Below are 15,794 nucleotides of genomic sequence, written 5' to 3'. Positions count from 1 at the left end.
GAAGGGGAAGCCCTGGGTCCTGCCAAGACAGAACCCCCAGTGGACGTGATTGTTGGGGGGAGGGCGGCAATGGGGGGAGGAAGGGGAGGGGAACAGACATAAGGAAGGGGAGGGGGAGGGATTAGAGAGATGTTTGCCTGGAAACCGGGAAAGGGAATAACAATTGAAATGTAAATAAGAAATAACCAATTTAATAAAGATGGAGAAAAGAAAAAAGAAACAAAAAAGAAAGAAAGAAAAAGAAGAAAGAAAATGACAGCCTTACAATCTTGTAATGCGGGTATGTAAATAGCTTTGAAATCTAGTTTAGTTTACAAAACTAAAAGGATGAGAACTCATTGCAAATCCATGTTAGGGGACACACTGTAAAAAGGCAGATTGCTCATCATCAAAACAGGACAGGGGTACCCAGAGGTGTGAAGAGTGGGCTTTATATATAATTGTAGTTGACTTGAGATAGAATGTTGCAATATCAAGATTTTTATACTGGACGGATGCTGGCTTAGTAGGAGGTGTTTGGGAATGCTACCTCTGTTTGTACTTTTGAAAATAAATTTTATATTAAAATTTCAGTACAGAGAATAAGGAATCAGCGGCAGCCATCTATCTCTGTTGCGGAATATCATGCACATGATTGTGTCAGTCTTCTCCAACAGGCTTCATAGTCGGTGTTTTTACACCTGCCTCTTCCCAATCGTATGGGCCATGCCTTGAGCTACCGCTGTTTAAACGCCTAAAACATCACCAAGCAATACATATTTTTCAGCTCTGTTATAATCTGCAGCAACCTCATTGCACATAAGTGGCCTCTCATTGCCCAAACATTATTATGTGGCACCTGATTGCAGGCCTTATATGACGGATTATTATTGAACCAGTCAGAAGAATAGAGTCTGAGGCATGAAGGAACCTTGAAGGCATTATGTTAAGTGAGGTAAGTCAGACACACATAATATGTCCAACTCCACTAATGAAACGCCTAAGATACATAAAGTCATAGAGACTGGGGGTAAATTAGAGGTGATGGAGTTGAGGAGAAGGTGAGGTAGACCGTTACTGCATGACAGTTTGGGCTGATTTAAAAAAGTTCTGGGAATTTACAGTAGTGAAGGCTGCACTCTAGAGCAAATATAATTAACGTTACTGAATTTTATGGTTAAAAGGGGGAATTTTCAGTACTGTTTTCTCATAATTTCAAAAGTTAACAACATGATAGTTCAAAGGTCTTTAAATTGTATGTTTTAAGTGGGTGAAACTTGTGGCAGGGGGATTGTATCTCAATAAAGCTTTTCAAAATAAAATGAAGTAATTATTTTATAAAAATGAGGAAGGATGTTAAGCTGGGTGGGTAGAGAAGGAGGGGAACCTATGAAGAGGTAAAGATAAGTCTAGTAATAAATCTATGATAAGATAAGCCTTCTGAGTTGTTTCCATTACACGACCTCCCTCCGGAGCTGGAACCCAGCCCCTCCTGTGTGCTGGCTCACATCTGTCAGAGCATGACTAACAAGGTTGAGCTTCATCTGTGGTCTGGCCCATCTCCCCACCAGAACCAGGGGTTCTTAAAGACCCTGAGCCCTTCTCTCACCCCAGCATCTCATGCAATGGTTTGAATATAGTGTGTGTTCAGTAAATGTTTGTCAGATTCCTACGTTTAATACGTGGCCTGTGTGGCAGAGGTGACCCACAGCTTTTTGACCTGAGTGGCAGGAGCGATCCGAGGTTCATGTTCTGAGTTGTCTGAACTCAAATCTCCATGCATGTGTGCACTTTACAGACTGAACTGCATTCCCCATGCCCCGCCCCTAGCCCTGGAGACTGTTAGATGACGAGGGGTGAAGCTGTGTCACCACATCACTCACTTGGCTTTATCAGTGTGAGTTTTAGTTTCTCACAAATTTCTGCTCATTTTTTCTGTGCAGTACCCCCTCCCCTTCCCTCATGCCATCTTCCAAGCTGAATTCGAGTTCATATTCTTGGTGAACAAAAATAAGTATGCAAGGAAATCTACTACAGAAACCACTCCGTACATTCATGATCTCTCAATCAGGGTGCTGGAAAGATCAAAGAACACACCTGCAGATGGACAGACAGCCCAGTCCCCAACCATTCTCCTCAACTCTCCCAGCATTGACACGAAGTCAGATTCCATGACAACCAGCCATCCACCCACCCCTCACACAGAAGCGTGGCTGTCCCCTCACTCACCTCGTACACGGCGAGATCAATGCCTGCGTAAGGAATGATACCTAGTAAATTGGGAACATAGCCTTTGTAAAAGGCTCTAAAGCCTTCATGTTTCAAAATCTTCTTGGCACAACCATATATTCCAGAGTATTGTCCAGTTTTGGCTACAGCTAGCCGGGTTTTCAAAACCTAGATTACCAAAGAGTGCAACTCATTATCATTCTCATTTGTCATCAAACAATTCAAAAGTATTGATTTTATAAAGCACTAACAAATTTTATCTCTCAAGAGAAAGTCCAGTCTGCTGATAGATTCTCCCTTGGGTGTTAGTTTGACTGACTCAGGGGTAGCTCAGTCTACAAAGCAATAACAGCACCAACATGACAGCCTGAGTTTGACTCACAAAACCCACAGAAGAAGCCAGGCTCAGGAATGGACAAGATCCCTGGGGAGGTAAGACAGGAACATCTCTGGGCCAATCACTGAGACTATAACACTGAGCTTAGGGAAGTAAGACCCCCACTCTCAAACACAAGGTACACAGTGTCTCCTGATGAATGACACCTGGGTTGACGCTGGCCTTCACAGGCATATGTATGTGCACACACAAACATGCATGTGCACATACACACATATATGCACATGCGCGTGCGCGCGCGCACACACACACACACACACACACACACAAATCTATTGGCATGAGTTTGCAAAAAGGTTTAAGTTAAGGGTATATTTTGCTTAGGTCTTAATCAGTTACTGGAAAATCCTAGTTGTATCCATAAAATTATCCACATCTCCCATGTTAGTTTTGCTCTAAAGCAGGAGCTGGCAAACACTTTCTGTAAAGGCCAAGTAGTAGCTATTTCAGTCTTTGTAAACCTTGTGAGGTCTGAGTTGAACCTCTCCCAGGACCTACTGAATGAGACTCACGGAGGCAGTGATCAATGTAAGAGCAAGAGGAGTTTAATCCTGACATGTCTGGTTCTCCCACTTCAAGGGGAGACGACCCTGAGCAGACTCTAGTAGAGAGTTGTATATCTTGCAAACTGGGGCAGAATTTGCACAATGGTAACTAGGCCCCTGCGCCTATGATGGAGCGAAACAACTTTCAGATCAGATTCAGTGTGCCATTCAAGACTTTCCCAAGGAGGCGGGGGGGGGGGGAGTGCGTTGGAAGCCACAGGTAGTTTTGAGGGACAGTTTGGCTTGCAGCGGTTCCAGGAACTGGCAGCTTTTTTCTTCCTGGAAGGGAGAGGTCCTTGTGCTCAGAGGTCTGTGATGGGAATTTCCCCACTGGCCCTAGATTGGCCCCAAGTCTGACTCTTTCAGCCTCAATTGTAAGGCCTGTTGCACGTTCTTTGCTTTTCTTTGCCTTCTCCCTGACTTCCTCAAGAGTAACAACAGCTGAAGCTGCACACAACAGTCCTCAGGTGGCCCACGATTTGCTGGGCAGCCAATGCTTTACTGGAATGGTGTCTAGTTGGTATTACCGTCCTACAACCAAATCCTCAGCTTCCATTACCGGGGTAATGGTACAAAAGCTCCCCGGAAAGGAATGAGAGTTATATTCTGTATTAGCACTGTGACAGCCAGCCTCTGAGATGTCCCCTGAGGGTCCTGTCTCCAGGAATGCTCTGCTTTGCACAATCCTCTTCCACACAGTACCAGGGTCATTTTGTGTAGCCAGCAGGGTACAGAGAAAGTGACAGCAGACAGCAGTGTTCATCCCTCCCAATCTCTTTCTCTCTTCTCGCTCATAGCACTAAAGGAAGCAAGTGACCACGCTGTGAAGGTACACAGATCATCTAGAAAGGCTTGCAGGAGAGAATGATGTTTCCAGTCAGCAGCCAGCGAGACCCGGCAGCAGCCACAAGAGTGAGACTGAGGAGTTAGCCTCCAGAGGACCGCAGCCCTGGCTGACGCCCTGACAAGAGGTGATAAAAAAAAACCTGGAGCCAGGGAAACCCAGACTCCCAGTTGCCAAACTGTGAGATGGTAAAGGCTTGTTTAAACGGTTGAGTTTGGGTTAACTTAGTACACAGGTACAGCTACCCATTCATACACCACCACACAGTCAGACCACAAAGGTACTTGCCTCCATGGGATAAATAAAGGTCTGTGCAGTTGCTCCAGCCATGGAACCAGAAATGAACCTCTCAGAGGTCCCTAATTTTTGTCCTTCCTCGGTAAGCAGTTTCTTATACTGAAAAAAGAAAGGAAGGAAGGAAGAGAAAAAGAAAGAAAATTGAAGATGCATATTAATAGCTACTTTATGGTAACTGTGCCCCTCCCAAATTCTTATGTTAAACCCTCACCTTCATTGCTATGGTATTAGGAGATGGACTGTTTGGAGACAATTATGCTTAGAAGATATTCTGGGGCGTCAGGATACAGCTAGCATCCTCATCAGAAGGTACACCCAATAGCTTACGCTCTGTCAAACCGTGCACCAAGGCCATATATATGACTGCAGAGCAAGAAGTCAGGCAGAGGGTCATCTCAAAAGATGAAACCCACTCCTGTGTTTTAATCTCATCAAAAGGGATGCTGACAGGAAGGCAAATGACTCATTGACTATCTCAGCCAGTTGCTCCAATTCTTCAACTGTCCTGGCCTCTGCCTGTGTGGAGTGCAGGGAGAAGCCAGACCCCTGCCTTCGGGGAATTTTTGAACTGAACACTATTCCATTCACGCAGCGGAACGCATATGAACAGTTTTCTTTCCAGGATGAGTCACCTAGGTAGCTTTGAAGACCTACTTAGGAAGGAGTAGGGGACAGCCTCCCTCTATAAATGGTATTACGGCATTCTAAGAATTGAGCTGTATGGAGTCACTGAGTTTATCTAATTCTAGGCTCTCGTAAGGAATTTCCTTGTGAAGAATTAGGAATGAAGGCACTGCATGCTGAGCCTTACTGAGTCAGTCAGCTAGCTCCTTTTGTTAGTCCACGGATGAGAACAATTACCTGTTCATACGCCCAGAACTTAACGGCTGTCTCTGGAGCTATTTTAATGACATTGATGCCATTTCCTCTCCAAAGAGAACGGATTCCTCCTTCCTTTACCATCTGCCGAAAGCCTCCAAATATGTTCATTGATTTGGAACCGTGAACCTAAAAGTGAAAGCGAAGAGTCACGGGATACTTCCGAATCCTGCTGACACTCCTCCTAAAGTAGGTCTGAGGCAAACACAAACACCAGGTTCTGGATGCCCAAGCCTATAGTGAGTGTCTCTGATGGGCTGCAGCGTCCCACTCATGCTGTCACGCGTGAACACCAGGAAAGAAAGGCGTTAGGGCTGCACAGGGCATAGACAAATGCAGTCCTGAACTTGGTACTTTCCCGGATTCCGCCCTGAGCTTCCTATCCTTGACTGATGTGATCCTTTCTTTCTTCCTGGTAATAAACTGAGACCATGAGTCTGTATTTTTATGAGGCCATCTAGCGAGGTATTATCCTGAAGGAGACTTTGGAAAGGCCTTCAGACGTGTGGAGACTACAATCCTAACAGATCCATTTTATTTTAAATAATAAACTTCATGATGACAAAGGAAAATGCATGCTTTCTTGATATCCATTTACTAAAGAAAACAGCCTCTCTATAAATGTCTCCCATTCTCTATAAAGCGCTAGATCCCTAAACACATTTTGGAATTGGATACATCATGAATGAATAGTAGCTTAAATAATGTCAGAAATATTTTGTTCAAACAGTTTAAAAATAAAAAGAATGCTGCCTGTAGGTATGACAAGCACAGCTTTTAAAACATTTTAGGGAACTGTAGGATGGTCCTGTGGTAAAGAGCACAGGCTGCTCTTCCAGGCACAGGTTTGGTTCCCAGCACACACATGGCATCTTATGACCCTCTGAAACCCTAGTTTCAGGGGATCCATGGATATTGCATGTATATGGTGTACATACATTTGGGCAAAACCCCCATACACATAAAATAAAATTAAAGCATTCTTAGGCAGCCACTATGTTCTTCTAGAATATATGCTGGTGCTTATATAAGCTAAATTTAGAGCCATCCTCGTTAGACACTCTGCCCATTGTGGGATGGAAAAACATGAGATCTCGGAGGTTGAACCAGTTTAGGAGCCAAGGCTCTGGCCGTTAAGCTCTATTATGCTTCCTCTACTCTTTCTCGTAATGGAAATTTTAATTCTCACACCCTCGGGCTCCTCATACGTAAAAATAAAACCAAACCACCTGCTTTGTTGGCTGCTGTGAATAGTAAATGGGCTCCCATCACAGATGGATGTCTTGTCTTTTTTCTCCACACGGGCAGACCAATGCCAGTACGTAACCAAGTCTGTCCAGAAACCCAGGTCTTTTCTGCTAAGCTTAGATCTAGAATCACTTTTGAAATTACAGTCTTGTCACCAAGATTCTAGACTTAGGAAATCTGCTTTCTCAAGTCATAAAATCCAAGAAAAATATAAGTAATTTAATGAGAAACCTATATTACCAGTAAAGTTTTTTAATTAAGCATTTAAAGTCACGGAATACCAAAGACTAATATTTAATTACATACAAGTACTAACAATGAGACATGTGCCTGATCTGAGGGTTTATGGCAGAAGAATACAATTTTCTAATATATAAAGGAGGCACAAGGTGTGCGACTCACCTGCATCATGACCTTTAGGCGATCCAAAGGAGCGGTGCTTGTCCTGGAGACAGCGCCAGCCACACCTCCTGCCAGGAGCTGCCTCCACCACTGTCCTGATTTTTTCTCATCTTCTGTGAATTCATCCGGAATAGTTAAACTATCGCCTATGTCAATTCCCTGGTCAAATGGAAAGAGATCCCAGGGTTCTTCAGTCGCAAACAGGTAAGCCCAGAACTTTCTTTTTGTGTTAGAACTGCTACTGTTAGGATCAAGGTTCTTGCTTGGGATTGACAGCGAAACAAGCTGAGCGCTAAGAGTCTAGTCACACAGAACATCACACAGAATCTTCGCACAAGACCAGGAACCGTCAGCTACAAAGTTCCAGGGCCACAGCTTTCTCTTTTTTTCCAAGTCGGGTGACTTTTATCGAAAGGGTAATAGTTTACCACATTTAGTGAGTCCCCATCAGTCCCTTTCCACAATGCTGGAAAACCACATGGTTGGTGACAGCTTTGACAAACTTCCTAGCCAGTACCTCAGAAACTCTGTCACACTTATGCCCTATACTCACCTTCTACATAGTTTGAGAAGAGTTTTATCATTATGATATTTATTTTTGCAACTTAATTGTCTAAATGCTGTGGTGGGTATAACTAGGACAGAGAGCACTTTCCTAACATGTCCCAGACCCTAGCACCACACCCACAAAAAAATAACCTTGGCGTAAACTTTATGGGCAAGAATGAAAGGTCATAAACCGTGCTGGTAGTAACACTCTCATCCTCCGTTTGTTCCCAATAAAATGAGTTTATGATTATAACGTCAAATGTCATCAATGATCCCCAAAGATATAATACTAAGTTCACAGTGTAAAATTTATACTCGTAATTGACTTTATAATGGTCTGTGTAAACTTAGACATTGTTACTAGTGAACAAAGTGAACCCTCGGTGTATTGAGTGGGAGTCAGAGATACTTCTCTCCAAGTACAGAAGACAAGCCCACAGGTTGAGTGAGGGGTGGGAGATCCTGCAAAAGGTCCCCAAGGACTTCAAGGAACTGACTGCATGATGAACTTAATTTATACCAATATATTTTAGCAGAATGTTAATGAATCAATCTCAGTAAAATTTTGTGAAGCATCAGCTGGTAGGAAATGCCAACCACAGAGTCATTCAGTGAGTAACACGTGCCTCATGACAGCACTAAATCTAGGCAGCCTGCCCAAGTGAGCGGAGGCCCAAGAGGGGCCTGAGGTCATATCATCTTTAGCAATCTAGAAGCGCAGGGCTGATTTTGGTAATGCACGTCCTCTGACTACCGGACTTCTGTGACAGAAGCAGAGCATGCCAATGAGGCCCAGACAGCTTGTTCATCAGGATGGGATTTCCTCCAAGTTTTGAGAAAAGCTGTATTTATGCCATCTTGGGGAGGCTTTAAAGATACTCTATAAATGTGTACATAACAGAATAGACAGAACTATAGGAATCAAATATATCCCGGGACTCTCTTCAGACTTGGTCACCCTTCCAAGGGTGTTATGGTGCTCTTGGGTGGTAACTCCTGTGAACCAGAGTTCCATTAAGGGAAAAGCGACTGCGAAGACTAGCAGCCCAGGCAAGAACTTCAGTGCTGTGGAAAGGTTGCAATGCTGCAAGTCTAGAACCAACCTAGCTTAACTGCCTTTATCCCCCTTAATTTCTATTATTGCCCACCTCTGTATGTGACGAACATCCTTGTGACTATTAGGTAAATCCTTTGGAAGAAAAGAGTGACCCCTAGATTCCACCAACACAAGGGCTAAGAACATCATTACACAGCATCTGAGCTCCATAGTAGAAATTTCCCTACTTTGCTGTGAGCCTAGAAATCTGTTGTTTCTACCAATGTATTTGAAAAGTGTTCTGATTTATGATTTTCCTTGCACCATTAATTTTATATATATATATATATATATATATATATATATATATATATATATATATATATAATTTCCATGTTATGACACTGAATTCAGGGTAATCTGAATTATGTTCCCAGGGTCCCTCATTTAGATACAGAATAAATTCCCTTTGTCTCCCTTGAGGTGAGAGCCGTCTCCTGCATCAGCACTACACCTATGGCTTAAAGCTACAGACACACAAAGCACACTTACAGTAGAGTGTTTCCAGAAACGAATAATTTCCTCAATGTCTGTCACAGGGTTAAACAAAAAGTAATCCCTCCATTCATTCCAGTCCACGGTCATGGTCCCGTCAGAGTCGATGCTGAAAGTTTAAGCAGATGATTAAAGAAGGAGATAAATGAATGATAAACACACAGGGCTAGCACTATTGCCTACTTTACAGAATGAAAATCTTCTTTCCAACTTAATGTTCATACTGAATTTTAAAAACCCCTGGTAGGTTTAAGAGGTTCAGTGACAGGGCGTTTGGTTAGGAGGCATGAGGCCCTGGATTCCATCTTCAAGAAAAATATTCCACTTGCAATTATACGTTGCTGGAAATAGAATCTATTTATTACAGTCTTTTCCAGTCATTTTCACTATTTGGAGAAAACTGGATCCAAATATTACAAAGAGAGCCCACCGGAAAATGTCTTTAGCATTCTGTCAAACACAAAGTCACTGGGCTAAAAGACACAGAAACTAGACAACAAAATATTGAACAGTGCAAATGAATGAACTCTGGTCCTTTCCCCCTCTCTCATCAGTTCAGGATTATTTCTTAAAACCCTACGCTTACAACATTTGGGTCTAATTTTGAAATAGATTCAAACTACACTATCAATTTTCTTCTTCACCTCTTATCAATGAAAGAAAATTAGCATACTGAGCATGGTGGCACACATCTTTAATCCCAGGACTTGGGAGGCGGAGACAGATGGATCTCTGAGTTCAAGGCTAGCCTGGTCTACAGAATGAGTTCCAGGACAGCCAGGGATACACAGAAATCCTGTCTCAAAAAAAAAAAATAGATAAATAAGTAGATAGATAGATAGATAGATAGATAGATAGATAGATAGATAGGAAGGAAGGAAGGAAAGAAATAAAACTGTTGTAAAAATATTAAAAAAGTATCACTGTCTTTTACCCCAATTAGGTCCGGCACCTCAGTGTCCCAAGACATCTGCTAGATATCTTGGCGGAAACACATCCCAACTCCGCGGCTGCCCAGTGTCTCCAGCCGCCACATACTTTCCTACACTCAAAACGTCACATAAAAGAACACACAACACAATAATCCTTGACCCAATTGATAAGATATAATTGCCCACCTAAACATACAAAGCCCAGTACCATCTATCCCTTAGGAACATTTGTAACAACCTGTAAAGGTACAGCGTGGAATCTTAACGTCGGCCGCCATATTCTCCTCCCACAGCTTCTCTCCCTCTACCTCCAGTCTCCTTTCTGTTCCTGTCTCCTCCTCTTCCTTCAAATTTCTCTCCCACCCATCCTTCCTTCTCCTCCAATGACAGGCCTCCTTCTATCCTGTACCTGCCCTCACCTGTATTTCCCACCCATCCTTCCTTCTCCTCCAATGACAGGCCTCCTTCTATCCTGTACCTGCCCTCACCTGTATTTCCCACCCATCCTTCCTTCTCCTCCAATGACAGGCCTCCTTCTATCCTGTACCTGCCCTCACCTGTGTTTTACAAATTCAATGGGAAGGTGGTTCTGGTGAAGTCACCTGATTCCTGACTGGGCAGCTGTCCTTGGGGCAGTGGAATTAGCATCAAAATACAGATCACTTCAGGGCAAACCACAACATAAAACTAGGAGTGATTCTAAACAATCTAATTCTAAATGCCTATGTTTTGAGTTTTGAGAAATCCTCATTTTTCAATTCTGTGTAAGTGGTAACAAACTCTGAGGGGTGTTGTTACTGTTGTTACTGTTACTGTTGTTGTTGTTGTTGTTGTTGTTGTTGTTGTTGTTGTTGTTGTTTTAACAAGCTTCGTGAGAGAAAGCCCATTCTATGAGATTTTTCCTATAAACAATGCAAAATCACACCAGACATGCTCAAGGGGCTTGGTTATGTATTGAATTAAAGTGCGTGAGGAAAATGTTTTGGTGTTTCCTCACATTTTATTTTTATATGACAGTGACACATGCAGGTGGCATACAAGAATGGAATTTTCAGATACTCATTATTAAGTTTTCAGTGCCATTTCTGTTTTATGTGCTTATATACAAAATTAGTGTTGAACTTTTACTTGTCCCAGAGCAAAGGCGTCAACACTACACATCTGCTGAGGATCCTGCTCATTGCTTGTGTTCAAAATGTGTTCTGGGTTGTGGTATTAGTGGCTTTGACTTTATCAGTATTTTCTGTTTCTGTGCAATCTAAGCCCAACCTCCCTTTCAGGAGCATGTGCTAATAGGCAAATGTCACCTGAGATACATCCCAGAACTGTACTGTTCTCCAGTCAAAATATGCCCGAGTTTCCACTCTGACCCATGTCATGGGAAAGTAAGTGTTCATCTGGGTGTTTCGTGATGCAGCACACAGCTGACTGGTAATGCATTTGGATCTTTTGTAGAGCTCAGAGCTAGAATTTGCTTTATTCCTAATGCTGTCAAAGGAAATAACAATAAGACGATTTCTGGCCTTAAACAAGATGGAGGGGCATACTCTGTCAATCTAAGGGTTTGTCCATCATTGCTTTTTCAAATAATTAACTCTTTGTTTCATTATGACACAAAAATTCTCAATAAAATATTTGTACATAAACTGAAGACAAGAACACATTTAAAGGATTATACACTGTGATCAAGTCAGTTTCATTCCAAGGACGTAAGACACAGGGACTGGAGAGATGTGCGGGAGTTAGAGCACTAGCTGCTCTTCCAGAGGATCTGGGTTCAACCCAGCACTTACATTGTGAGGCAAGTGGACCAAGCCACCAGACAGAAGAACTGGTAAAGCTGAGCCAGCGTAAACCCTGGGATATCTCAGAATTGGGACAGTAGGCATGAGGCCAGCCGCCTGCCAACCTATCAGATCTGGAACACATGACTACAACACCCCACTGAGAACCATGACAACCAGTCACTGTAGCATACAAATCTGGAGTTCTCTATGCTAATGAGATAGGCCCCAAGTGTTTAGCCAGTGAGCTTCCCTTCCTTCCTGGGTATCCCTTCCCACAAAAGGTGTTTAATCCCTGCTTCACCCTGAGTGAGATGCAAGCATCCTCCATCCAATAAAGCAATTTGGACAAGCAAGGACCCTCTCCTTCTCAAGGGTGGAGTGGGGGGAGGCCTTTATCATAAGGAGGCGTGTACTTCTGGGAGAAAGCCTTCTCTCTTCCAGTTCCTCTGTACTCTCCACACTCACTGGAAACCAAACCAGATCCCACCCTGGTCCTGGGTTCAGCTATCCCATTCCTTCCTGCCACATCCCCATTCCCAACTCCCCAAGGTTCCCAGCAGCATCCTGGGTAATCCAGAGGCAGGGAACCACAGCATCCATCCCAGATTCTTCTGTTTCTCATTGGGAAAAACGTAGACTGAGACCCCATCACAGATTGTGTGCTGTCTCCCCTGAGTAGCTTGCCGACAGGTGCTCAAGCACCCCAGCTGCAAGACAGACACACAGCCAGACACTACACTAAACTATTTAAACTACATTAAACTATTTGTAACTGCAGTTCCAAAGGATTTGACACCCAGTTCTCAGCTCTGTAGGTACTGCTTGCACATGGTATAAACACACACACACACACACACACACACACACACGCACACACATGCACACATACACAATCACACCCACACACCAGCCAAACATTCACACATATAAAATGTTCTCACCTCTGTGGGTACTGAAAGCACTTGGTACACATACACACACACACACACACACACACACACACACACACACACCACACACACACACACACACACACACACACACACACACGCACTAGTCAAAGATTCATATGCATAAAATCTTTAAGTGGTTCTGAAAGGTAGAAGTTTTAAGGTTGCCCCCTAGACAAAAGTTAGAGCAGAAGAAAGAAACTGGTCGGGCCCTGGAACTACGATTACACCAGCCGGTTCAACAACTCTCTCCCAGGAACTAGTTGACCATAAAGTTAGATTAAAATCTTAGAAAACAATCTTGAGAAGCAAGAAGCTTCTCCCAAGAACTGGTGGACCATAAAGTTAAACAATCTTGAGAAACAGGAAGCTTCTCCTTGCGATTTTTCACTGGTATTCTCGACATTTTCCAATGACGCCCTCCCTACCCCCTTGCGTTGTGGTTTCTTCCTTTAAATTCCCCTTCTCTTAGGTACTAGTGGTCGAACTCCTCTGCCCATGCGTAGGATACGAGTCTCAACCCCAGTGCACTGGTTCCTATCAATAAACCTCATTTAAATTACAGCAAGGATGGTCTTATGTGAGTTCTTGGGGGTCGTGTCATCCCGAGGTTTGAGTGAGGGTCTCCCTGCACCGGGGGTCTTTCAGTTCAACATACATGAGCCAATAAAGTAAATGTTGCACATAGGAGAGCCAAGGACAGAAATCACATGATAGTCTCAATAGATACAGGAAAAACATTTGACAGAATTTTACATCTCTCTATGATAAAGTCCTGAAAAGCTAGGAGCAGATTTTTATTATGTCTCAACGTAATAAAAGCTACCTATGACAAACCTATAGACAGCTTTACATTGAATGAAGTAAAATGGAAGAATTACCTCTAAGATGAAGAACAGGTTATGGTGTTCAGTATTCCCACTATTTAGTACAGTGTTGGAAGCTTCGGCAAGAGTAGAAAGGCAAGGAATTACAAATAGGAAAGGAACAAGTCAAACTGCCTTTATTTCCAGATAATATGTCCCATATTTAAAAGACCCTAAAGATTCTACCAGAAAGTGCTTCGACCTGGTGATACTTCATGTAGAGTAGTAAGGTATAAAAGTGACATACAGACTCCAGGAGCTTTTCTATACACCAATAACAAACGTTGTAAGAAGGGAACGGCTCATTCCCAATAGCTGCAAAACAAAAGATATAAATACTAGAACCAAGCCTTGCCAAGAAAGTGAAAAACCTTCTCAATAAAAACTTCCTATATAAAGAAAGTACTGAGGAGAAATGGAAGTCACTAAACATGGAAAGAGCTTCCACACTCGCTCGTGGATTGCCGGGATTACTACTGTGCAAATCGCCATATTGCTAGAAACAATCTACAGATTTAGTTTAATCCCTAGTAAGATTCTAATGACATTCCTCACGGAACTTAAAGGAACAATCTCGAAATTCATGTAAAAGCACAAAGACCCCAAATAGCTAAGCCAATTCTAGAAGAAAAAAAAGAATAATGCTGGAGGTGCCCCCAGAACCTGATGCTAAATTATACTACAAAGCCTGAGCAATAACAGTAGCACAGTGCTAACACAAAACACTTCAATCAAGAGATAGGAACAAAATGCCTGGTCACAAGAACCTGATTTTTCTCAAAAGACAGCCTCTTCAACAAAACAAATAAATGAGAAAGAAATGTAATTAAACATCTACAAACAATCTAATGGCCAAATAAGTTAGACAGTTCTCAAGAGAAGATTCATAAATGAGCAGTAGATACATGAAAAATGTTCAACAATCCTCAGCCATCAGAGAAATGTGAATGACAACCATTTTGACATACTGCCTAAGCCATTCAAAATGCAGTGGGTGCAGGAGGGAGAGGAAGCTTTACACTGTTGATGAGAATGTGCATGACTATGGAAGTCAACATGGACAGTCCTCAAAAACCAATACTAGAACTGGCGTGCTGTCTTACTATTCCATTCTGGGGAAGTACCCAAGGACCCTAAAGCACACCTCAGAGGCACTTCTCATCTGTGCTCATTGCTGCATGGCTCACAATAGCCAAGACATGGAATCGACCTAGATGTTATCAACAGATGAAGGGGAAAATAGATACACACACACATACACATCCATACACACACATACATACACACATACATATACACTCAATACACATTCATACACACACATGCATACACACACATACACACACGTATACACTCACATACACATTCATACACAAACATGCATACACACACACATACACATTCATACACACACATGCATACACACACATTCATACATACACACATACACACACATACACACTCACATACATACATTCAGACTTACATACATACACACATATTCATATACATACATACACATACACACTCACATACATATACATGTACACACTCACATACATGCATATACACACTACATACATACATATACACATATTCATATACATACATACACATACACACTCACATACATGCATATACACACTACATACATACATATACACATACTCACATACATACATACACACACATACACATTCATACACACACATACATATACACTAACATACACATTCATACACACACATGCATACACACACATTCATACATACACACATACACACACATACACACATACATACATACACACATACAGACTTACATACACACACATACACACATATACACTCACATACACATTCATACACACACATGCATACACACACATTCATACATACACACATACACACACATACACACATATATACATACACACATACAGACTTACATACACACACATATTCATATACATACATACACATACACACTCACATACATATACATGTACACACTCACATACATGCATATACACACATACACACATACATACATACACACATACTCACATACATATATACATACACACATACACACACACACACACACACACACATCAGAGAATTGACCACTATAAAGAAGAAATAAATTATGTCATTTCAGGGAAATGGATGGGACTGGAGATAATCACAATAAGAAAAACAAATATTACATATTTTCTCTCATGTAGAAACAAGATAATTCTAAAGGTGTAACTAGAAGGGGAACTTTTGGGTGACGGAGGTCCTCAGGAGGGAAACAA

The 15,794-nt window shown here is 42.3% G+C and overlaps 1 protein-coding gene across 1 annotated transcript in view; it reads right to left on the bottom strand.

The window, feature by feature from the left end:
* The window catches only part of Slc25a24 (solute carrier family 25 member 24), a 37,863-nt gene that overhangs the window by 8,578 nt on the left and 13,491 nt on the right, over positions 1-15,794 (bottom strand). The window contains exons 4-8 of the mRNA NM_001127544.1: positions 8,958-9,069; positions 6,821-6,979; positions 5,153-5,299; positions 4,283-4,390; positions 2,209-2,376 (exon numbers count right to left, since the gene is read on the bottom strand). Of these exons, the coding sequence (NP_001121016.1) occupies positions 2,209-2,376; positions 4,283-4,390; positions 5,153-5,299; positions 6,821-6,979; positions 8,958-9,069 (694 nt within the window). The remainder of the gene's footprint in view (positions 1-2,208; positions 2,377-4,282; positions 4,391-5,152; positions 5,300-6,820; positions 6,980-8,957; positions 9,070-15,794) is intronic.

Source organism: Rattus norvegicus, chromosome 2 (genome assembly GCF_036323735.1).
Source record: "Rattus norvegicus strain BN/NHsdMcwi chromosome 2, GRCr8, whole genome shotgun sequence".
In the NCBI taxonomy this organism is placed as follows: Eukaryota; Metazoa; Chordata; class Mammalia; order Rodentia; family Muridae; genus Rattus; species Rattus norvegicus.
This window is presented reverse-complemented; position numbering and strand designations above follow the sequence as displayed.